This window comes from Mesocricetus auratus, unplaced genomic scaffold (genome assembly GCF_017639785.1).
Source record: "Mesocricetus auratus isolate SY011 unplaced genomic scaffold, BCM_Maur_2.0 Super-Scaffold_100043, whole genome shotgun sequence".
NCBI lineage: Eukaryota > Metazoa > Chordata > Mammalia > Rodentia > Cricetidae > Mesocricetus > Mesocricetus auratus.
The window spans coordinates 7,803,428-7,828,305 of NW_024429220.1; the positions used below are offsets into that span (position 1 = coordinate 7,803,428).

The 24,878-nt window shown below is 42.7% G+C and overlaps 1 protein-coding gene and 1 long non-coding RNA gene across 4 annotated transcripts in view; one reads left to right on the plus strand and one right to left on the minus strand.

Annotated features, from left to right (window-relative positions):
- Lhfpl3 (LHFPL tetraspan subfamily member 3) overlaps nucleotides 1-11,847 on the plus strand; it is a 518,223-nt gene extending 506,376 nt beyond the window's left edge. For all 3 annotated transcript variants that reach the window (XM_040735138.1, XM_013121079.3, XM_005080859.4), the window contains one exon: nucleotides 9,552-11,847. Coding sequence is in view for 1 of the 3 variants with exons in the window: in XM_005080859.4 (XP_005080916.1) it covers nucleotides 9,552-9,580 (29 nt within the window). In the remaining 2 variants the exon portion in view is untranslated. The remainder of the gene's footprint in view (nucleotides 1-9,551) is intronic.
- On the minus strand, nucleotides 2,581-5,575 carry LOC110342901. Its single transcript, XR_002385075.2, has 2 exons — nucleotides 3,585-5,575; nucleotides 2,581-2,944 (listed from the first exon to the last, which is right to left on the minus strand). It is a non-coding gene; the product is annotated as an uncharacterized LOC110342901 (long non-coding RNA).
- Nucleotides 11,848-24,878: the final 13,031 nt, after the last annotated feature.

A 24,878-nucleotide genomic window follows, 5' to 3' on the forward strand; every position in this document is an offset into this window, starting at 1 on the left:
TCTTCCTCGGGTCGGTCTGTATCTGGGTTCTGCCTACCACGTGCTGGGGCACAGGTATATCTAGTATGGCCCTTACTGTCCTGGAGGCTTGCTGTCAAGAGGGTGAGATGGGCCCTGACCAGGGAGGACTGGGCAAATGGAAACCCTGGAAAGGGAAGGGAGCAGTCCAGGAAACAGTGGAGGGAGTTGAACCATGTGTAATGTTTATCCTGCATTCCCAACAGAAGGCATCAGTGCCTGAACTGGGACATGATGAGTTGGGGTGAGCAGCAAGCTGCCATAGTAAGGAAGGCCACAAGAGGAAAGTGTTGCTTCCAGACAGTTTCAAGCTGAAAAACATCTGTCGCATCTGTACTTTAGAAAGCCTCAAACATTTGTGGGTTAGCCCATCTCAGGCTGCCTTCAGTGTTCCCTCATTTGCGGTTAACCACTGTCAGTTGGACAGAGATGGATCACACAGCTACTAAATGCCTTTATTCTTGGCTACCTTGACGGTATTCCTTATATGCAGAGGACCTAGCTCAGACCCATACAGGTATTGTAATTGTTGCTTCAGTCTCTGTCAGCTCATATGAGCCCTGGTTAGCTGATTCTGTAGACCATTTTCTTGTGATGCCCTTAATCCCCCTGGCTCCTACGATCCTTCCTCCCTTACTTCAACAGGATTATGCAAGCTCTGCATCTGCTCCTGTCAGTTGCTGAGGCTAGACTCCAGTCTACAAGTATAGCAGATTTATCATTAGGAATCATTTCATTAACTTTTTTTTTTTTTTTGCCCGTCATGTTTGGGTTTATGCTAGGTCTCTGGGCTGTCCAGCCTCTGGTTCCTGGTCTTTCAGGCAGTGTCAGGCCTGGGCTTCCTCCTTGGCATGATGGCAGGTTGGACCGCTCATTGGCTGGCCCCTCCCACAAGTTCTGCATCACCTCTATCTCAGTACATCTTGCAGACAGCACAGATTGAAGGGTGAAGCTTTTGTGGCTACGTTGGTGTCCTGATACCTCCCCTGGAAGCCCTGCTTGGTTACAGAAGGTGGCTGAGTCAGGCTCTGCATGCACCCCCCCCCCATTACTAGTTTTTCCTAGAGTCACCCTCATAGATTCCAGGGAGTTTCCACTGCACTATGTTTCTACATCACCCCCAAGATGCCCTGCAATCCCAGTCATCTCTCCCAATACTCTCTCCCTACATCCCTGCCACCACCACCCCTGCCTGGTCTCTGTTGTTCCCATTCCCATGAACCCCCAGTCCACTTGCAAAATCTATTATTCCATTTCTAGGTAAATCTATGCATCCCTCCCTTGAGCCATCCTTGTTACTTAGCCTTGCTGGGCCTGTGGATCGTAGCCATTTTCTTTATCCATTCTTCATTTGGGCAATACTCAAGTGTTTCCAATTCCTAGCTATTATGAATTAAGCTGCTATGAACGTAGATAAGCAAGTGTCCTTGTGGTAGGATGGGGCATCCTTTGGGTATGTGCCCAGTAACGGTATAGCTGAGTCTTGAAGTAGATCAATTCCAAATTTTCTGGGAAACCACCATACTGATTTCCACAGTGGCTGAACAAGTTCGCACTCCCACCCACAGTGGAGGAGTGTTCCCCTTACTCCACATCCTTGTCAGCTTGAGCAGTCACTTGTGCGTTTAATCCTAGCCATTCTGATAGAATCTCAAAGTAGTTTTGATTTGTGTTTCCCTGATGGCTAAGGATGTTGAGCATTTCTTTAAGTGTTTTTCAGCCACTTTGATTTTCCTATGTTGAGAGAATTCTCTCTTTAGATCTATGCCCCCTTTTTGGTTTTTAGTTTTAGTTTTTTTTGAGAGAGGGTTTCTCTGTGTAACAGTTCTGACTTTCCTGGAACTGGATCTGTAGACCAGGGTGGCCTCAAGCTCACAAAGATCCTTCTGTCTCTACTTCCTGAGTGCTAGGATTAAAGGTGCATGCCACCACTGACTGACTTTTGTACTCCGTTTTTTCATTGGTGAAATCTTCTCTTTATATAGTGAAACTGACACAACCAATTATATTCAAGTTATCAATATAGACAATAGTCAGTCCTAAAGTAAGACACATGGCTACACCATGTATTGCTTCTTAAATTTACCCAGCCATTGTGTTAGTGAATTTCTTTTATACCAAAAACAAACCACTGCTGCCTTCATAATGGAAGGTTATTTTATAACTGAAAGGAAGGAATCATGAGAAGAAGGGGAATAAGAGACACATTTAGCTTGGAATCATTTAAACCACTACACAGCATGCCTCTAAGAAAAATAAGAAACAATCTCAAAGAAGGACAACCGTTTGAAGAAAGGAACAAAGTGTGTGTGTGTCTGTCTGTCTGTCTGTCTGTCTGTCTGTGTGTCTGTGTGTTACACTTGGGGGAGATGAAGATGAAAGGAGGTATAACAAAAACACACAGGCCAAAAGAATAGTATGAACAGTAGAGAAATGACACAAAATCAGTAGCCTCAGAAAGGAAGGACAGCAAGTATAGAGGGAGGTGTGTGAGGCTGACTATTCAAAGGCAACAGAGATGGATTTATTATAAGAGAAGCCAATTCAGATTCGGACTCCATGTGTGGTGACACCCAATTTGCATTTGCTTTTACTTATACTTCTGAAGGATGGCCAAAGACACGGGAAAGTGTTTATAGGTAGCTTACATAATCAGACAGGAAGGCAAAGCAGTTATGAAGTGAATGCCTAGTGCTCCCTGATGTAGGTATAGGTGGAGCCCATTGGATCACCTGAACTCATACTGAAAACTGAGGATTCTATACTCTCATCCTGCCTGAGGTCTTTCTTGTAGGCATTGTAGGGAGAACCTTTTGACCTACATAAAAGTTGGAGTAACTTCGGATCAGACTGGACAGAGAATGTCATCTAGACTCACAAATCAGCAACAGATCCACTCAGTTTGCAAAAGTGGGGGGTCTCATCCCTATGTGGACAAAGAAAAAAAAAGAGAGAAAGTTAATCCCTTCTCATGAGTTACTTTGTGAGAAAAGATCATGTGAGAAAACACTGTGCCAGGCACCCAAGTCTAGTTGTCCATCACATAACAGAACAGTCTACTGCGACCCAGACCCAGCCATTCCCAGCAGAGTTCTTCCACAGTGACAGAAGATCATGTTAGCACAGACTCTGCTTACACTGATGTTAGTACATCAGACTCAATGGGAATTGGAGATAAACAGTGACAATGAAGGGGGTCAGGAAAAACAAAGATTTGTTTAAAAAGAAAATGGAGCTGGTAAGATGCCTCAGTGAATAAGGCTCTTAACTCCAAGGTAACAGATTGCATTTTCCACCTCCAGAACTCACATGGGGAAGGAGAAAAACCAACTCCCACAAGCTGCCCTCTGACCTGCATATACATGCTGGTCATGAACTGATAAATGCAATATTTTTTAATTAAAAAAACAAACCTGAGGAAAGAAAGAAATGTCATAGGACCCTCTCAGGGGCACACTTTTAGCCCATTTCTTCAATGCTTGTCTATATACACCGAGAAAAAGTTACTGTTAAAAGCAGGTGGGAAAAAGTCTCCCCATGTAGACCCAGGATGAGACAGCACCCACCTGTTTTGATCCCTTGGCTCTGGACATTAATGGATGTGCAGGGAATTAAAAGTCCCAAAGTTCAGGAATAGCAGGTCTCTAGCAATTGCTGAAGGTTTTCATCACCAGATTGTTGTGGATTCCTGTGACAAATACCTTTTTGGGGTTTGGGGCTTTGTGGTGGTGGTGGTTGGTTGGTTGTTTTGTTGTTGTTGTTGTTGTTTGGTTTGTTTGTTTAGAGACAGGTTCTTGCTCTGTGGCCTTGGAGGGCCTGGAACTCTCCTGTAGACGGAGCTTGTATATCAAGTACCTTGTTAGGCTGGGAGTTCAAAGATGACTAGTTCTTTTTGCCTCACAAAGTTAAGTCTATTGGCCTCGCTTCTCAGAGCTATACTAGAGAGATTATTAGCAATCCAAGGTCTCGGACAAGACCTCCAGACAGGCTAAGTCAAAGTCTGCACACTTTTACAGCTGTCCGGGGGATTTTCGTGCATGTGGAGGCGCGGGAAGCACTGACTTGATAGGCTGTTACTGGTGGAAGGAGTCTCTACTTCGACTGTCCTCGCTTTGCTCAGCTGGAGGAGCGGAGCATAGAAGACCTAGACAGACAGATCAAATTCTGCTGACAGACAAAGAGAAAACATGTGAGATTGTTACTGATCATGAAGGACTGCAACCCACCTCCCAGAGATGAAGGGAATCGCAGGTCCCTGTCAGAAGTGAACACAGTTCCAAACAGAGTGGGGCGGGGCCGGGGGAGGCAGAACTCGATGAGAAAAAGCAGGCGAGAATCCACCACCACCAGTTACTCACTGTTATCACGACTGGGATTCATTAGCCATTACCCCCAAAAGCCTGGCCTCTCTCCACTCCTAGCCAGCCTGATTGAGGGGGCTCCAGAACCTAATTGTACAGGTTAGACAGGAAAAATCAGCAGGAAGCAGCTGTCAGGAGACCTTCCTTTCAGCATTAATAAACATGTAGAAAATTCAACAAAGTAGCATTTAAATGGTCTGGACAGTGAAGCTATTGCGCTTGCTACTCTCTTGAGCAGTGATTTAACAGCCTCACAAAGGATTTGTGAAGAGCCCCTTGACAATGAACCATGGGCAACTCAGAGCCCATGACATGTTACAAGGTCTAGTCCGACAGAACAAAGATCCACAGCAGCACGAAATGACTTATTTATTCAGCCCTGCTCTGTACAAACTTGGGAGGATATGGCAGCTTTTAAATTACCTCCCTGATAGGTAATATCCATGTGCATGAAAAATGCTAGCAAAAATGTTGAAAAGAGCAGGATGTTTTACAAGGCAGTGATTACAGTGTAGCCATACTGAAGTTCCTAATTAACTCTGCAAGCTGCCCTGCTAGCTCATACTCTGAAGACAGAAGGAGGAACGGTCACAAGAGGAGAGGAAGGCCTGGCCCTTCATTCTTTCCTTATGCCTGTGCCCTTCACAATCCTGTGTGTATTCACAGGTTTGCCGGGCTTTCAGGTGGAAACACCTCACTGTGCACACAGTATTGAGCGAGAGTAATGACATTCTAACATTACGCCCCAAGCTAAGTGGCTTCCTGATGTTATGTGGGGTGTTTGTGTTCTGAGCCCCACTGGAACCAATGCTCTGGTTATTTTTAGCCTAGTGATCTACAGAACTCTCACACGCCCTGAGGCTGTCATTGCATGGTGGCGTCATGCCCTAGGAAGAAAAAATACCAAGCATAACAGTGTCTAGGCAATGCAGACTCAGGCAAACATGCTCAGAAAACCTTGCAATGGCCAGCCTGCAGAGAGAAGCAGCACCAGACCGAGGGTAGGCAAGTAGGACCCCTGATACAGAACGTAAGGACGTCCTTCCCTGGACTGACCCTCAGAATGCGGTTCTTTACATTTGAAATTTAGGCACTGAACTTGCTTTGTCTCAATAGAAGCCCAGCTTCCTACTATAATTTGCCATTCATTCCTCAGCTCCTTGATACCCTGGGTTAGAAGACCAGTGTCCATCAAAGCCAAGGGGAAAAAAAAAAAAACAACGAAAAACAAGCAAAACTAGGCCGTTCAGTAGAAAAAAACTTGAGTGATCAATAGTGAGCTAAGGCTAAGTAGGGTTGGTTGATACCTAGTGTGACTATTGTAAGTCCTAGTTGGCTGGATGTAGAGAAAGCTACAATTTTTTAAATATCATTTTGGGTCAGAGCGCAGATTGCTGTGAATAGTGTGGTTACTGATCCCAGGTAGAGTATAATAGTTAAGGCCATGTTGTTATTAGATATTAGTGGGTGGAAGAGAATTAGAAGAAAAATACCTACTACTACTATTGTGCTTGAGTAAAGTAGAGCTGAAACTGGGGTAGGACCTTCTATGGCTGATGGGAGTCATGGGTGGAGGCTAAACTGTGCTGATTTTCCTATTGCTGCGATTAAAAGGCCTAGTAATGGAATTATGCTGTTGTTATCTATTATGAAGATTTGCTGGAATTCTCAGGAATTTGTGTTTAGGCTTAGTCAGGCTATTGTAGCGATAAATCCAATGTCACCAATGCGATTATAAAGGATGGCTTGTAGGGCTGCTGTGCTAGTGTGGGATCGCCCGTACCTCCGTCCAATTAGTAGGAAGGATATGATTCCTACACCTTCTCAGCCTATGGATAGTTGGAATATGTTGTTAGTTGAGGTGAGGATAATTACAGTGATGAGGAATAGTAGTAAGTATTTGATGAATCGATTTAAGTAGGGGTCAGAGTAAGGGCTCCAGTGAGCGATTTAAATGAGTGAAAGCCACAGGTGACCCCATGCTCCGTCCTGGTCAGGCCTGGGGATGTGGGCCCAGAGGTTGATGAGATGTACATGGCTCTTACGAGATTGATCACAAGAGCTCTGGTCCCACAAGGAAGCTCAGTATCTTCACAAAAGGATGCCCACCCTGCAGGCAGCCCCTTCTCAATCAGGCATGAGCCTACCGCTATGGGGGATGATCGAAATTCTTTCCCATACTCATTTCTCCCAACCCAGTACAGTGAGATTGGATCTTACCCTGCACACTTCCTTCCGGATAGTCTCATGTTCTTGCTCCATCCTGTGATGCCACAGACATAAAGCCAGTCTCAGCAGCTGAGAGCTAAGGGAAAAGAAGCAATGGTCTCCAGTTCACGGCTGTTCACACGTGCCTCAGAGCAAATCAAGCTTTTTATAGTGGTTGGTGTCTTTGAGACCATCAAAAAAGAAGGGGGGATCTTTTAACTCTTCTTCATCACACACAAGTGGAACCCTAAGCACTTCAGTGTGCTACCCTCTCCTCCATGTGGCTAATTGCTTTTTAAACATTTTTTCCTTTTTTGGTTTTTTTAACACAGGGTTTCTCTGTGTAGCCCTGGCTGTCCTGGAACTCCGGCTGGCCTCCAACCCAGAGATCCACCTGCCTCTCCTCCCAAGTGCTAGGACTAAAGGCACTACTGCCCAGCTACGTTTTTATTTTATTTATAGGGATTTTCCCTGCATATGTGTCTGCACACCACATTCCTGCCAGGTGCCCATGGAGGCCAAAAGAGAGCATTAGGTCCCCTGAGACTAGAGTTACAGATGATTGCCCACTGCCACGTGGGTAATGAAAATCAAACCCTGATCCTCTGGTCCTGTGCTTAAGCCCTGAGTCATCTCTCAAGTCCCCTCTACCCTCTTTTAAACAGCCATCTCCATACTGTCCTTCCTATATTTCATTCTCTCTCATCCTTGACTAGCGCTTAACATAATCCAACTGTAGATCTCAGGCATTCATCTGTGTGGACTTCAAACAGAAAGATCTGAGTAAGGCATTCAAACCTAGTGGAACTCTGAACCCACAAACCTGCAGTCTGGGCTCTGCTCAAGGCGACACAGCAGGCCATTTGAAGCTCAGGACCCGCTTTGGTGATGTCTGAAGATCAGAGAGTGGAGCTGGCCACTAGCTAACAGACAGACAGGAAGTGAGATGACTGGGTGGAGATGAGAGAAATATAGGCAGGAGGGAACAGGAACTCGCTCCCTTTTAAACTGGGAAGTTGGCCAAGTGTGACTGTGGCTTGCTCCTTCACCTCTCTGATCTTTCAGCTTTCACTCCTATATCTGACTCCCAACTTTTATTATTAAGACCTATTAGAACTAGCATTACAGACACCCACCATTCTTTGTATAATTTTCACAATATCTAAAGACGGCATTCTTTTCTGTAGGGTTTCTGCCAGCATAACTCAGTCTCACAAAATTGTTACAGACAGGTCATCACTGTAACATGTACACATTTAAATTATAATCTGTGTGCTCTGGGCACATTACAGTTACTGAATTGTCTTGCTGAGGTGAGTTCATTAAGATCACATCATGACCAAGATGTTTTAAGTGTGGCAGAAACTGAGGGAGAAAGCATTTCCGATAACAACAGAACCTTTGAGCAGTCTCTAGCATTCAGAAATCAGAAACTCACCTTGTGTTCTAAAGTGTGTGCTGCAAAACCAAACAGCATATGCAGCCTTTGCTGTACCAGTCAGCCAGTCCATAGACCCAGACTCCCATTCTACACAGTGTCTTTGAGCCAAAGTCTATGGCAATCGTCCCAAGAAAAGAACGACCATACTCCTGAAAGTCTAGTTATGGCAACACAAAAATAGTCTTCAATTTATTGGAGGAAATGAAAACCATCCACTCCCTAATACTCTATCCTAAAGATCTTTAGAGGCAAAGAGGTCCACTGTTTACAATTACAAACAAATAAAAATCAGTGCCAGCTGGGTGTGCAGGTGAATGTCTGAAATTCCAGGACTCAGAAAACTGAAACAAGATGATCAGGAGTTTGAGACCAGCCTGGGCTGCATAGTGAGACCCTGTTTTCTCAACAAATATCTTCCCTTAAGATGAAAGAAATCAAAATCTGCCTAGACATCTGGAAGTAGTGAAATTGTGGAGGATGAAATGTTGAGCATGAATGTAAGGAATGAAAGTAGAATGACAGGGATCTGGAGAGATGATTCAGTGGTTAAGAGCACTGACTGCTCTTCCAGAGGACCTGGGTTCGATTTCCAGCACCCACATGGCAGTTCACCACTGCCAATAACTCCTGTTCCAGGTGATTCAACACCCACATACAGAAACACATGCAGGAAAAACACCAATGTCCATAAAAATAAACTAATTATAAGGTTGTCAGGATTGGTACCAATTTTCCTTTTTTAACGAAATAGAATGGAATCTTACATAGCCATTAGAAGCTGATATAATGATAATGACTGTCAATGCAATGTTAAAAATACTAAACAGTACTGTGATTCCAACTTTATAAAATACAAGTGCATTTTCATAGAAAATATTAAGAACATGGGAAGGAAACAGTTGATATTTAAAGGTAATTGGATTTGTGAGTGGTTCATATATGGTCTTTTTTTTTAACACTTGTTAACAATGTCATGTAAAATAAATAAAACAGAAAGAAAAGTAAAACAGTTGAGATATAGAAAACCTATTCTATGCCAGGCAAGATGAGTGATACTTGAGTTGGTTTTGCCTCCTTCCCTACTCCTTTGAAGCAGCCTACAGTCTCAAGTCAGATGGATATTTGGATTTATGAAGCTGGTTGAGAATACTTTACTGTGTGTATAACGGAGCAAATGGCACAAAGTCTTTGGAAATAAATCCAAAGTGCATCTGAACTGCTTGTTGGCATAAGAAAGGTATTTAGTTTTTCAGACATGGCCTTATACAGCCAAGGCTGACCTCAGACTTGCTATGAACCTAAAGATGGTCTTGAATTTCTGGTCCTCTTCCCTCCACCACCCAAGTGCTAGGATGACAGGAGTGCATTATCACTCCTGTGCATGCTAAGCAAGTCCTCTACTTAGGCCCAGTTGTTGTGGTATTGTCCCATGACGAATATGTGAAAATCCTGCTGACAAAAAATGATGTATTTTTTTCTCTTCCCCCAACCCTTTTTCTCTCTCCTCCCACTCCTCTCTACAGTTCTGCTAAGCCAATATTCTCTAGAATGAGCACAAAACAAGTCAAATAACAGCTAAACAAACAGCTTTGTCCATCAACATCAAGAAGGAAGACACTTGGGAAAGATCAGAGTCCAGAGACGAAATGCACAAACATGAAGCAGCCACTCGCCAAAGCACCTTCTGAGTCTAGATCTGCAGAACTTCGCATGGTTCTCTGGGAGGAGCTATGATCACGGGTCACACACCAGCTCATTGGAAACTGTCATCATATAAGATCAGATAGCACTCATGAAAAATCATATTCAGGAAGTAGTTTAAGAAAGAAGAATACAAACGTGCTAGAATTAACATGTAAAATACATAGGTACTGAGGTTTATAAACTGTCCTTTTTAAATCAAACTAAAACAAAAATGCTTTAATCTTTCAGTACTCTTAAAGGAAACAAAAGAGCAGTTAATTGTAGATTATTCCTGTCTCAGTAGCCAAGAGGCTAACCAAGCATCACTAGCGGTCTTTAGTCCCTCGTCACCACTGTCCACTCATTTCACTGTGCAATTAGTCACAACTACTTGGCTATTAAGAGACGCAGCCCTTCCAGCTTCTTGCCAAGTATGTGTTCAGTTTAACCTGTCTGTACAAGTTACCACCAAGGAAATGTTTCTGCTATTGCTCCATAAAACTGTGAATCACAAGAAGTTTCACCGTTACATCACAGGTTCCCAAGCAACAGACAGCACCAAGGAATTCTGAACAAAATAGAAGGTTTATTTGGATGCTCTCTCATGTAATATATAGGCTACTATCAAATAAACACTTTTTCTAATTCCCCCTAGTATATGCATAGGAATTTAATATACTTTATAAATAGATATCTAAAATATGAGTTTTCTATTTCTTCATTCTGTATGTCATTAGAAACCTGTATCCTTTATTTTCTTTACTGACATATACTCATTCTTGCTTTGATAAAAAATTATTCCATTAAAGCTACTTCTAAATGGTAGTAAGAGGTACTAACAAAATAAATAAAAACTTTATAGCCTTAGTAAATAACTATATACTTATACAAGTTAAAAGAACTTGATAGGAATAAATTACCTTTTGTTTGTTAATGTTGGTTTTGAAATTTCTCATATATTTCTTTCCTTTTGGTTAGCCAATACTTGGTGGTAGTTATAACTATACATCTGTCTTCAAGGATCTTTTCTTCCCAGGATCTCCCAGCCATTGCCCTCATAACATCTCTTGCTTAAATGCAACACAGAGAAACATTTAATATTGAAGTAGTCCACTGTATGAGGGTAAACACAAACTGAAGTACACATGGGAGCTCAGTGGAAGCCAGCCCGCAGTATAGACCTGAACAGAAAACACACACATATAGAATGTCTTCACTCAGAGGCTCAGAATTAGCATCTGTCACTAGAACACCAGGTGGAGCATAACAAAGAGTCAGGGTGCCCTCTCTTAAGCTTGCAGAAGAGCACATTCATATTTTAGCCATGTTTTCACCATGAACCAAACGTTTCGAATGGCTAAAAGTATATTACGGATACGCTTAAGTGCTCAAGTAGATAAAACCCAGTTCACAGAGGTGTGGCTTTCCTAAAGATCTATACTAAGGGAACACTTAGTCTCTGTAACTATAGTATTAGTCATTCTGGGGGCTCTTTGTTGCTTTAAGTAATAGTTGGCCCAATGCATTCAGAATACCCTACTTACTAAACTTAATTACATACAACTTTTGCTTTGTTTTGTTTCATTTCGCAAGACAGGGTTTTTCTGTGTAGCCCTGGTTCTCCTGGAACTCACACTGTAGACCAGGCTGGCCTCAAACTACACACAACTTTTTAAAAATTCATCTTTTATTTAAAGGGAGGCATCTTTATATCTACCCAAGAAACAGAAGACATCAGATTCCTCTAACCCATGTAAATTATGGCTCTGTCTCGGGTCTTACATCACAAGTAGTAATGTGTTCAAAAAAGTTAAAGTTCTTCCTCTCCACTTGCAAATGTCTTCAAGAAGCTTTTGCCATAAAACCTAAGTGTAATTCAGCATACCACAGTGCTATGAAGATAGGTCATTGATGATATTCTCTTTGTACATAGATAATACACATGTAAATCGCTAAATGTTAAGTATACGAAGTAGGTTTTTACCTTTTAAAAAAGACTCCCTTTCTCATTCTTTTCTGTTATGTTATGTCCAAAAGTTGTGTGCAATTTTTTAAGGTCCAGGAAATGTAAAGATATTTGTTGGAATATCTGAATTTCTGAAAAAAATAAAAATAAGATTTTGTTACTTTAAAAAATGGCAGCATATGCACAGTCATTTGCTTTATTGCCTAGTGATCCAGTGTGTCGTTTCTTTCTCTCATTGCTATGATTAAAACATGGAAAACAGCAACTAAAGGGAGGAGGGTGTTATTTTGGCTTACAGCTTAAGAAGGAACACAATCATGGAAATAAAGTCACAGAAGTGAGCAGGAAGATGCTGGCCACGTTGTACCTACAATAAAGAAGCAGAGAGCAGAAAGGAAGTAGAGTCACACTACAGAACTCATGACTCACTTCTTGTAGCAAGTTTCCACCTCCTAAAGGTTCCATGAACTTCCAGATGTTGGAAACAGCTGGAGACCAAGGGTTTGAACACATGAGCCTACAGGAGACATTTCAAATCCAAACCACCACACCAGTGTGAATTAACGGTTCAATTGAAACTCTCTTTGAATTCCATAATGTTACCAATCATAGACACTTATTAGATATTCAGGATGCCCATGTGCAGGACAAGAGCATCACCTCCAAGGCATCTCTCTTCTATCCAAATATAGCCATATCTCCACTGGGTCTAGTGAAATTGTCGACTAAACAGCTAAGCTTCTCAAATAAAGCTTTCCTGAAAGAACCAATTACTCTGAACTGAGAGGCAGTCACTTGTCCCTTGAGCAAGCAGGCCTTCTACAACACTTCACACAGGGTATATATTGTCCAGCTGGGTCTCAGGCCCAGATGCTTGCTTATTAAATTACCCTATAAAACTCTAAACCTTGATTTTTTCATCTACAACATGGATATAAATAATTTCAGTTATATAATATTTATGTGAGGATATAAAATGATTCAGAATGCTGTGCTTGATAGGAGGAGATATTCAATGTATGTTCATTCCTCTTCTTGTATCTCTCTCTCTCTCTCATGCATGCGTGCGCGCGCGCACACACACACACACACACACACACACACACACAAAGGAGTGGAGAGATGGCTTAGTTAAGAGCCATTGACTGCTCTTTCTGGAGACCCAGTTTTGATTGCCAACATCAACGTAACAACTTACAATCATCTGTAATTCCAGTTCCAGGGAATCTGACACCTTCTTCTGGCCCCCACAAGCACCAGGTGAACAGGCATACATGTAAGCAAAACATTCATACACATAAAATAAGAATTTTAAAAATCTTTAAAAAAAAGAAAGGAATAAAAGAAAGCTAGGTATGGTGGCATATATCTTTAAGCCCAACACTTAGAGGGTAGAAAGTAGGCAGATCTCTATGAGTCTGAGGTCAATATGTCTACATAGTGAGTTCAGGCTAACCAGAGCTACAGAGGCCCCGGATATAAGGAGATTGACTAGGCCAACTATGCTGAGAAGATAATGAGAAAGAATGGAACAATGGAGCCCTGAAGAAACCAGATCTTATCTGTCTAAAGGGAATAAATAGCTATGTGTGCACAGAGCTATTCTAACCAGAAGAAGAGAGTCATGCTCACAAAGTCCCTGCTCTCACAGGTTTTGTGTTCTAGTAGAATTCCGACAATGAATGAAAAAGGCTATCTCAAAGAGATGCCATGAAAGAATCACAACAGGGTAACATGATAGAGCTATGTGGGTGCTGGAAGGAAAGGCCCATCTAAAGTGAGAGCTCAGTGGTCAAAACTCAGTCATACAAACAAAAGGAAAGGGTGCCAGGCAAGCAGACCCATGGTCTGCAGGCTCTAAGATAGCATTGAACTCAATACCTTGAAGTGATTGAGTAAACTGCCATGGTCTGCAGGCTCTAAGACTGCATTGAACTCAATACCTTGAAGTGACTTGAGTAAATTGCCATGATCCGCAGGCTCTAAGACTGCATTGAACTCAATACCTTGAAGTGACTTGAGTAAATTGCCATGATCTGAATGCTCTAAGACTGCATTGAACTCAATACCCTTGAATTGACTTGAGTAAATTGCCATGAGTTAATTTTTAATACCTGGCTTAGCTTTCAAGGAAGTAAAAAGAACACTAAAGACAAAGAATGACAGAGGAAAAAGAAGTCTGACACCTGAGTGTGAAGTAGAAGCAAATGCAAAAACCAAAGATTGGAAGATTAAGTCTTGAACCACTGGGAGTAGGAGAGCTATACCAGAGGTTTCCCATTGAGAACCAGGATTCTTGAAGATAATGCAACCTTAGGAATGGTGACCCTGAAAAAAATCTTTAAGCCAGAAAGTGTATTGATCCATCCATGGTCTCGTGGCCAAAAGGACTGTTACAGAGAGTGCACCACTGACAAGTGCCTTTGAAGGCGGTATCTTGTCCAGGACACTTCTCCGGAGGTAAGCAGCTGTCTCCACCACATACTCCCTGCCATGAGCTTCTGCTTTCCCAGAGCCTAGAAACAGAGGGGCACAGCTGACTGTGGCCTAAAACCTCTGTAACCGTAAGTCAGAAGAAGTCTTTCTTCCTTTTAAGTTATTTATTTCAGATATTTGGCACAGTGACAAAAGTGTTGAACATGGAAGACATTACTTGTAGCGTAAGTTCCACCAACTAACCTCAGCAGCATATGCACTCATGGTTTTAAAATTACTAAATACACCAATAAATCGTCATATAATTGGTAGAAATAACTAAACCAGGTGTGTTGCTCTAAAGGTCTTAGAAGCTGGAATTGCCAGATAGTGGATATAGAGTAGCCACAGTTTGTGCAATAAGAAAATAAAGATGGCATCTGGAAGGAATCTGATAATGCACCCAACAACACAGGTACTACATGTGCATAAATTGCTCATGTGCCCCACTCAAAACAATGGGATAAATTTCCCCTCCCCTAATAACCATTAATAATTCCCATTTTGTGATTTTTAACATACTACATAACAAATCGAGTTATAGAGTCAGGGAGGCAATTTGATGAAAATGGTTTGGAGAACATGCGTGAAAATGCCAACTGTGTCCTCTGAATGAACTCTTAGGGGAAAACAAGGTAAAAGGCAAGAACCAGTATCCACGTGTTCTCTGGCATCCTCAAGCATGCCATGGACTCATACCCCACACACACAAACACTTACTCACGTGTATATATATCGTAAGTATACAAATTTATGCACAAATGAATGAATTTTTAAATCCTCAGAACCCATATTTAAAAACAGGCATGGCCCCACACAGATGTGACTCCATTCTTCAGTGAGAGACCATATCTCAAAGAACTAAGGGACAGAGTGACAACCAGAATTCTTCTCTAGCCTCTGTATGTACACACAGGCCTACACACATGCATATCCATGCACACACTATCATACACCACACATATAAACCACAAACACACACCCATACACACATGAAAATAAATAAATAAAAATAAATTGAACATTAGCATACACTAAATTCTTCTGCTCTCTGTAATTATAGATACTGAAGAAATTCTTACAAACACCAAAAACATATAAAAAGGAAAGAAAAAATAAAAACCAAATGCTCATCAACAAGGCATAGGTAAAATAGATATTTTCATATAACTAATTTATTCAACACTGACATAAGTATGGAAATGAATAAACCTCAGTTACAAACACCAACATAACTACTTATATTAGATTCATAAGATGATGTTGAGTGAAAAGTGGTCATTCTTAAAAAGTAAATAGGGGTTGAAATCAGAAAAAGCTATTATATAGATCACTTAGCACTTACAGAGCTTATATAGACATCAGGATTTATAACTTCACACAAAGTAGATATAGCTGAGGATGTGCTCTCCATTGTAGAATGCTTGCCTCGATGCATGAAGCCCTGGGTTCAATACCCAGCACCACATATAAATGAGGTTTAGTGCTGTGTGCTGGAATCCAGCACTTAGGAAAGTAAAGCATGAAGATAAGAAAGTTCAAGGTCAACTTTGGAACTAAATAAGACCCTATCAACGAAATAAGGTAAAATAAGTTCAACTGAATATTATGCCAGGCATGGTGGCAGATACAGGCAGTTGTCTGTGTTTCTTATAAAAGGGGTCAGGTCATAGAGTCTAACATCAATGTGTTTCTTATAAGAGGGGTCTGGTCATAGAGTCTAACATCAATGTGTTTCTTATAAGAGGGGTCTGCTCATAGAGTCTAACATCAATGTGTTTCTTATAAGAGAGGTCTGCTCATAGAGTCTAACATCAATCAGTTTTGTAGGTAGGAAGCTACCAACCAGTAAGAGACTGTGTGTTGGGGGATATTCCATCACACTGTGAACCCCAAGTTTGCATTTATGTTAATTAATAAAATTGACCTTGGGTCAGGAGGCTGAGTTATCAGCTAGTTGACAGAGAGTGGTCATAGAGCATCAGAGTGCATCGGGAGAGATGGAGACACAGGGAGTAGTGGGATGGGTTTGGAGTGGTTGGCTTTTTCTGGTTTGGTGGAGCAGAAGCGCAGGGCTTTTGGAGAGGCCAGCAAGGACACAGGATTAGCTGCCTCTCTCAGCTTGCAGGTTTTCACCCCAGCTTTTGAATCTCGAGTCTTATGTATAAATAGAATAATAGATATTTAGTTAAAGCCACGTTTAGTGGCAGTGACAGTGTCAGTGCTTGAGGGAACAGAACCCATCAGGCTATGGTCTGAGAGGCCAGGCTCCTGCTAGAAGAAGCAAAGTAGCTGTAGAGTTGCAATTGCTGATTGAAGTAGCAGTAGATTAAGGAGCAGCTACCACACCAAAGATAAGACAATATTTGGCACCCAACATGGCTCCCAAACCCATGGCCCTACAATTAACAGTCTCATGTAATACTGACTGAGCTAGTACTCTCCTAATTCCATTTCCATAGAGAGTTTCTTATTTAAATTTTTTTAAAGTTTATTTATATGTATGTATGAGTGTCCTGCATGTATACCTGCACACCAGAAGAGGTGTGAGACACCATGTGGTTGCTGGGAATTGAACTCAAGAACTCTGGAAGAGCCGACAGTGCTCTACCTCTGAGCCATCTCTCCAGCCCCCCTCCCCTCAAGACCCTCTGTTCATTTGATTAAACAAAAATAAAATAAGCTGCATAGGAATGAATTTTTTGGTTTTGTTTGTTTGTTTGTTTGTTTGTTTTTTCGAGACAAGGTTTCTCTGTGACTTTGGAGGCTGTTCTGGAACTAGCTCTTGTAGACCAGGCTGGTTGGGAATGATTTTAAAGTCCAAAGAGACACTGGCTGTGTTTTAAGGTTACAGTAGCTGATGCGTTTCCTTGCTGCTTCTCCAGCCTTCTCTGTGGATACATTCAGAAGCCTGCCAGCTCACAGGAGGTTTGGAACTCTTCTCCTGGCCCTTCATCTGCTCACTGCCCGTCATGCCTGCGACTGGCAATAGTAACATTTAAGGTTTTAAAGGTAAAAGTTCAAAAAGTGGAGAAAGGGACTTGCCCCATAGATAGTTTCTACTGGTACCCCCATATGTAGTGTAAAACACTCTGAATTTTTGGAATATGCATTACACAACAGGGTGATCTTATAGTCGTTCATCTGTAAACTTTTATTTCTCAGACTCCATGTAGGAATTCATGGTAAAGCTTCAGGGAATGGGGTATTGGGATCTAGGGCTTGAAGTTGCCCTTTTGAGCATTTCTATTAAGGTGGATCCAAATACAAGTCATTGCAAAGGATGTACTGACCGGGGTTTGTTATATCAGGAACTGGGTTACATTCCCTTTCTGGATACAGCAGAGCTTCAGGACAGACAAGTGTATTTTTCTGAATACTTCCAGAAGTGAACTGGAACAGAACCCACATCAGATGACCCCTGCCTTTAATCAGCCCTCATCCTGCTAACTTCTGATGGAGAGAAAGGACCATATGTGGAAAACTTGCAAACTGCCTATTTAAACCTAACATATTGCAGAACATACTTCTGGAATAAGGCTGCTCCAATACATATCTCAGCCTGTGGTTCAAACAGATCCTTATCACATGGCAAAAAGCCTTTCAAAGGAAAGTGAAGAATTGCAGGGTCCAATTTCCATGAGTAACAACAGATGGCTCCCAAGTTGTTCACAACTGGCAGAAGCCTCTAACAGCCACAAATGGAGTTTATCCTAGCTGTGGGACTGAAGGAGTCCACAAAGTCTGATACCAGGAGTCCTAGTAACCAGTGTGATAGTTTCCTGATCTCTGTGACTACAAAATCGGCTAACAATACACAGTCCTTTCATTCCAAGATATAAGCTATAACCTCTTCTGTGGCCAGAAGCTGCTGGACAGCAGCTGCTGTGACCTTGGGCAAAGTGACTCTTTTCAGCTGAGGGAAACTTCCAAAGAGGATCAAGGGCTGTGAGATGCAGACTCCCAGTCACCCAGTCCTAAGAAGGACCTTAAGTCTGGGGTCAAGTCTGGGAACTATGACTTGACCTTGAACTGAATGTGGAGGAGTGACTAGATTTTTACTCTGAAGGATGACAGTGTCATGAGCTATGAAAGGAAGGAGATGAGGAGGAAAGAGTTTAGTATAAAAAAAAACAAAACTTCTCATTTATGATATTTTTAGGTTCAAGAAACTTAAAAACTCAATTCATTATTTAATGCTAGGTAACCAGTCAGAATAGACAGAGTCCTGGGCTGAGGCTGGGATTCAGGGTTAGAACACTTGTCTATTAGTTGCTTTCTGTTGCAGTGATAAAACACCACACCGTGACCACGGCAATTTAGAGACGCCAAGAGAGCATTTGGCTTACAGTTCCAGCGGGTGGTGAGTAGAGCAGAAAGCTGAAAGCTCACGTCTTGAACCATGTCTCCAGCACAGAGGGTGAGCGGGATCAGCATGAGGCCTAAAGCTCGCAAAGATCACCCCAGCGGAGTGCTTCCTGTGGCAACCTCCCAAAACAGCACCACCAGCTGGAGAGCAAGCATTCAACATTTTAGTCCATAGAGGACAATCACGTTCTAACCATTGCAAGTCACCTAGCACTGGTGAAGCCCTTGACTCCAACCCTACCACTGAAAAGAAAGAAAAAAAAGGGGAGTTCTAGGGAACTGTGTAAACTAGAAGTCTAGCTCTAACAGTCTCAGCAATTAGGTGGATTTTAAAGCTTAGGGATTCAATATAAGCATCTAGGTAGAAAGAACAACTACAGAAGAAACTTCAGACCAAGCCCAGGAAACTGACTTTAGAAGTGAAACAAACAACAGGGTCAACAAAGGCGGCCAGAAGGACCCACAAAATGGGAATGACAAAGAGAGAGAAGCACGGTAGAGTGCTTGTCAAATGCTGCTGACAAGCCAGGTGTGGTGACTCATGAACATAACCCCACCACTTGCAAGACCAAGGCAGGACAATTGCCATAAGCTTGAGGTCACCCTTGGCTACATAGTGAGACAGCAAGTACCAGACCAGCCCAGACTGCAAACTGAAATCTTGTGTCCAAAAACAGAGGAATGCCCTGAAAGCAAGACGGAGAAAAGACCATTGGGAGCTGCCTCATGCTGAGCTACATCTATCAGGAGTAGCTGAACTAACAGTAGAAACAGTGATCTGGAAAAAAAAGGTGGGGATTAAGACTGAAGAGATGGTTCCGCAGTTAGCAGCACTTGTAGAAATTCAGGTTCATAGAAGAAAACTTTCCCAACCTGAAGAAGGACATGCCTATGAAAGTACAAGAAGCTTACAGAACACCAAATAGACTGAACCAAAAAAGACAGTTCCCTAGCCACAATCAAAACACCAAACATACAGAATAAAGAAAGAATATTAAGATCAGCGAAGGAAAATGGCCAAGTAACATATAAAGGCAAACCTATCAGAATTACACCTGACTTCTCCACGGAAACTCTGAAAGCCAGAAGGTCCTAGATAGATGTTCTACAAACACTAAGAGACCGTAGATGCCAGCCCAGACTACTATACCCAGCAAAACTCTCAATTACTATAGATGAAGAAAACAAGATATTCCATAACAAAACCAGATTTACACAATACATACCCACAAATCCAGCCCTACAGAAAATTCTGGAAGGAAAATTCCAACCCAAGGAAGTTAACTACACTCACAAAGACATAGACAACAGATAATCTCATTTTACTAAAAAGCCAGAATAAACAAGAATCAACAATCAATGGTCATTAATATCCTTCAATATCAATGGACTTAACTCACTTATAAAAAGACACAGGCTTACAAGTGTAAACAAAGACAGAATCCATCCTTCTGCTGCATAAAAGAAACATACCTCACCTTCAAAGACAGACGTTACCTCAGAGTTAGGGGTTGGGAAAAGATTTCCAATTAAATGGACCTAAGAAGCAAGTGGGTGTAGCTATCCTAACACCTAACTTAGACTTCAAACTAAAATTAATCAAAAGAGATGAAGAAGGTCATTTCATATTCATCACAGGATAAATCCATCAGGATGAAGTCTCAATTCTGAACATCTATGCCCCAAATACAAAGGCACACACATTCGTAAAATAAACATTACGAAAACTGAAATCATACATAAAACACCACACACTTATAGTGGGAGACTTCATTTACCTGAGTGGATTGGGAACATGGGGGGAGGGGAGAGGGAGGAGGGAGAAAGGGGGGGGGGGGTATTCCGTAGGCATCATCCCGGTAGCCTTGAACCTAGGTGGAAGGGACCATACACTGTTCTCTTGAAAACACCAACAGCGATTAAGGTCGACGGGATTGCGGCCTGAGTCCACGCATCACACGCAAAGGCAGCACCTGCGTCAGGGCCAGAATGGCAGGTAGAGAAGACAACCAACCCTCTCAAACTCAAGATCCGGCCAAGGGATGGTGGCATTTAATCGTGCTCCTGTCCCTTTGCACCTCCATTGAGGCCAACCCTCATCTACCCCAACTACTGACTTGACAAGTGCTGTCGTCCACAGGGGATGTGGTCTGGTCAGTCTCGGACATCAGACCCCCCTGGACATGGTGGCCCGAGCTGTTTCCCAACGCCTGTAGAATGGCGTTCAGAGCTCTGGGGTGGGACATAGAGAACCATCTGGATAACAACGAAGTCCCTGACTGTCCAGGGCAAGATACATGGGCAGCTGTAATAGGTTCTGGGGGGTCAAGGCTCCATAAGGCCCCCTTCTATACCTGCCCGGGGTGCCACCAACCACGAGGTTATAATTACTGTGGAGGAAAGGCAGATTACTTCTGCAAAAGCTGGGGGTGTGAGACCACAGGATCCGTTGGTCTGAACGCATTGTCTTCTTGGGATTATATTAAGGTGACCGCTAACTGACCGCCTGTCAGACAGGATGGTGTGTGTGCACCACTCTGTATCCAGACTACACAACCAGGAAGGAACCAAAAATATTGGATAAAAGGATATTCTTGGGGGCTGAGATTCTATTTAAGTGGATATGATCTGGAGCTAATGTTTACCATCAGGTTAAAAATCGAGATACACCCAGCTTCCTATAGCAGATACCTATGGGCCCCAACCTCATATTGCCTAAAGTCCCACTAACTTGAAAACCCACTTTCCCCCCAAGTTCTGGCCCCCAACTGAATTAGTACCTCCTAACATGGCCATACCCACCCTTAAGGCTCTCCACCACTGATAGCATGGTGGCCATGGTTCAGCGTGCCTTGCTGCTGCTCAATTCCACTAATCCCAAGACCACCCAATCTTGTTGGCTGTGGATGCGGTATCCCCTCCTTACTATGAGGCTACAGGAGTAGAAGGAAACTTAACCAGCTCCGCGAACGCCAACAGCTGCTGCTGGGTGCCTGATAGCCAAGCAAAATCAACTCTGTCTGCAGTATCAGGAAGTGGCCTCTGTGTGGGACAACCACCACCGAATAAGGCTCGCCTATGCTCCAAAACCATGAATGGAAATCCTTCCTCTGATACCATGTATTTGATTCCCCCTAGCAATGGATGGTGGGCTTGAGAAACTGGTCTCACCCCCTGTATGTATCCCCCCTCCCATTTTAAATAACTCTGGTCCTGGTGCAACTTGTGCCCAGACTGCTATACCATCCTGACAGCTCCTTCTTAGATGAAATCGAGGGTCGTAACAAGTACAAAAGAGAACCTATAGCCGGGCGTTGGTGCCACGCGCCTTTAATCCCAGCACTTGGGAGGCAGAGGCAGGCAGATCTCTGTGATTTCAAGGCCAGCCGGCTCTATAGAGCGAGTTCCAGGACAGCCTCCAAAACAATATAGAGAAACCCTGTCTCAAAGAGAGAGAGAGAGAACCCATTACTATGACCCTAGCCGTGACGTTGAGCTTAGATATTGCTGCCGGGGTGGGCACCAGGACAGCGGCTCTAGTCCAGATGCCCCAATATTATAATGGACTTAGAGATGCTATCGATATGGACATTAGGTTACTCAAAGACTCTGTAACCAAGTTGCAGATGTCTTTAACTTCTCTCTCAAAAGTAGTCCTCAAAATAGGAGAGGATTAGCCCTTCTATTTCTTAAAGAGGGAAGCTTGTGTGCTGCTCTGAAAGAAGAATGCTGCTTCTAAATATAACATTCTGGTGTGGTGACAGACAACTTTAGTAAGCTTAGAGAAAGATTAGCACACAGACAAGGAGAAAGAGAAAGCCAACAAGGATGGTTTGAATCTTGGCTCAATAAGTCCCCGTGGTTCACCACTCTGTTGTCCACCCTGATGGGCCCCTTGCTTATTCTACTCCTTTTGCTCACCTTTGGACCTTGCATTCTCAATCGCTTAGTTACTTTTGTAAGAGAAAGAGTAAGTGCAGTTCAAGTTTTGATGCTTAGACAGCAATATAATGCTTTAGTTGAAACAGTGTTAGACATGAATTTCAGGATTAAAATTGGTAACTAGAAGAAGAGGGGATTGAAGAGCCCCAGCAGTTGGAAAATTACTAGCTGTCCCTGGGGTGAGCAGCTGCACTTAAAGATAAACATCCTCCCCTGGTGGCCCTCAAGGACTTGGAAACACCCAGACCTCAAGGTTCCCTTCAAGGACTTGGGAACATTCCCCAGACTTTGAGGTTCCAGGAAAGGGTCACAGCCATTGCCTAAGATAGATAACGAGCCAATCAGCCACAAGCGTGCATGTTTGCATGAAGGTCTGGCACCGATTACCAAACTCCCCTTATACTTTAAAACCTTGATGTAATTTCTGCTCAGGGTTCACTCCTTCCCGAAGGCTGCTGAACCCCAGCATGCCAGCTTAATTAAAATCCTCTTGCATTTTGCAACGAACTTTGGCTCCCTGGTGGTCTTTGGAGAGAGGGTCCTGAGAGAAAGACTGAAGGGTCTTTCAACACCAACTGATAATCTAAGCAATAGTGGAGAGGCTACCTTAAATGCCCTTCCCCGATAATGAGATTGATTACATGCTATCCTAGAGCCTTCATCCAGTGGCTGATGGAAGCTGAGGCAGACATCCACAATTAAACACTGAACTGAACTCCTGGAACCTAGCTGCAGAGAGGGAGGAGTGATGAGCAAAGGAGTCAAGACGGAACTGATGAAACCCACAGAAACAACTGACTTAAACAAAGGAAAACTCTTTAACCCCAGACGGATGGCTGAGAGGCCAGCATGGGACTGATCCAGACTCGCTGAATGTGGGTGTCAGTGAAGAGACCTGGGCAATCTATGGGGCCTCAGGTAGTAGATCAGTATTTGTCTCTTGGTGTAAGAATGGACTTTGGGAGCCTATTCCACATGGAGGGATGCTCTCTCAGCCTGAACACATGGGGAGGACCTAGGCCCTGCCCAGGATGATATGACAGACTTTGGAGATTCCCCCATGGAGGGCTTCATCCTCCCTGGGGAGTGAAGGGGGGTATAGAGTGGTTGGTAGCTGGTCTAGGAGGAGGGGAGGAGTGAGAGCCGGATTGACATGTGAAGCAAGCTTGTTTCTACTTTAAATTTAAAAAAAGAAGAAGAAAAGAAACTACAAGAAGCTTACAGAACACTGAATAGACCGGACAAAAAAAAAGTCCCCTTACCACATAACAATCAAAACACTAAACATACAGAATAAAGAAGGAATATTAAGATCTGCAAAGGAAAAAGGCCAAGTAACATACGTATAAAGGCAGATCTATCAGAATTACACCAGACTTCTCAATGTAAACAATGAAAGCCAGAAGGTTCTGGTCAGACATTATACAGACACTAACAGACCACAGATGAAAACCCAGACTATTATATACAGCAAAGCTTTTAATCATCATAGATGAAGAAAACAAGATATTTCATGACAAAACCAGATTTAAAAAATACTTATCCATAGGCCTTACCCTCCCTGGGGAGCAGAAAGGGGATGGGGTAGGGGGCCGGTGGGGGGCCAGGGGAGGAAGGGAGGAAGACGGAACAGGGATTGACATATAAAACAAACTTATCTCTAATTTAAATTTAAAAAATACCTGTCCACAAATCCAGCCCTACAGATAGCACTACTAGGAAAACTTCAACCCAAGGAAGTTAGCTACATCTACAAAAACACAGGCAGTAGATAATCCCACACCAGAAAATTCTTAAGAAGAGAACCTCACACACAAAACCACCAACAACAGCAAAAACAAAAATAACAGGAACTAGCAATCAATGGTCATTATTATCCCTTAATATCAATGGACTCAGTTTGCCCATAAAAAGACAAAGGCTAACATTGGATAGGAAAACAGGATAGATCCTTCTGCTGCATACAAGAAACAAAACTCTTTGACAAAGAAGTTAAAACTATACAATGAAAAAAAGAAAGCATCTTCAACAAATGGTGCTGGAGTAACTGGATGCTGGCATGTAAAAGACAACATGCACAAAACTTAAGTCCAAATGGATCAAAAACCTCAACATCAATCCAGCCACACTAAATCCCTTAGAGGAGAAAGTGAGAAGTACTCTTGAAAGACCACTTCCTGAACATAACACCAATTAATAAATGGGACCTCCTGAAACTGAGAAGCTTCTGTAAGGCAAAGGACACAGTCAACAAGATAAAATGACAGTCCACAGAATGGGAAAAGGTATTCACAAACCCCACATCTGACAGAGGGCTGATCTCCAAAATTTACAAAGAACTCAAGAAGCAACTCTCCAAAACACCAAAGGATCCAATTTAAAAATGGGGAACAGAACTAAATAGAGAATTCTCAAT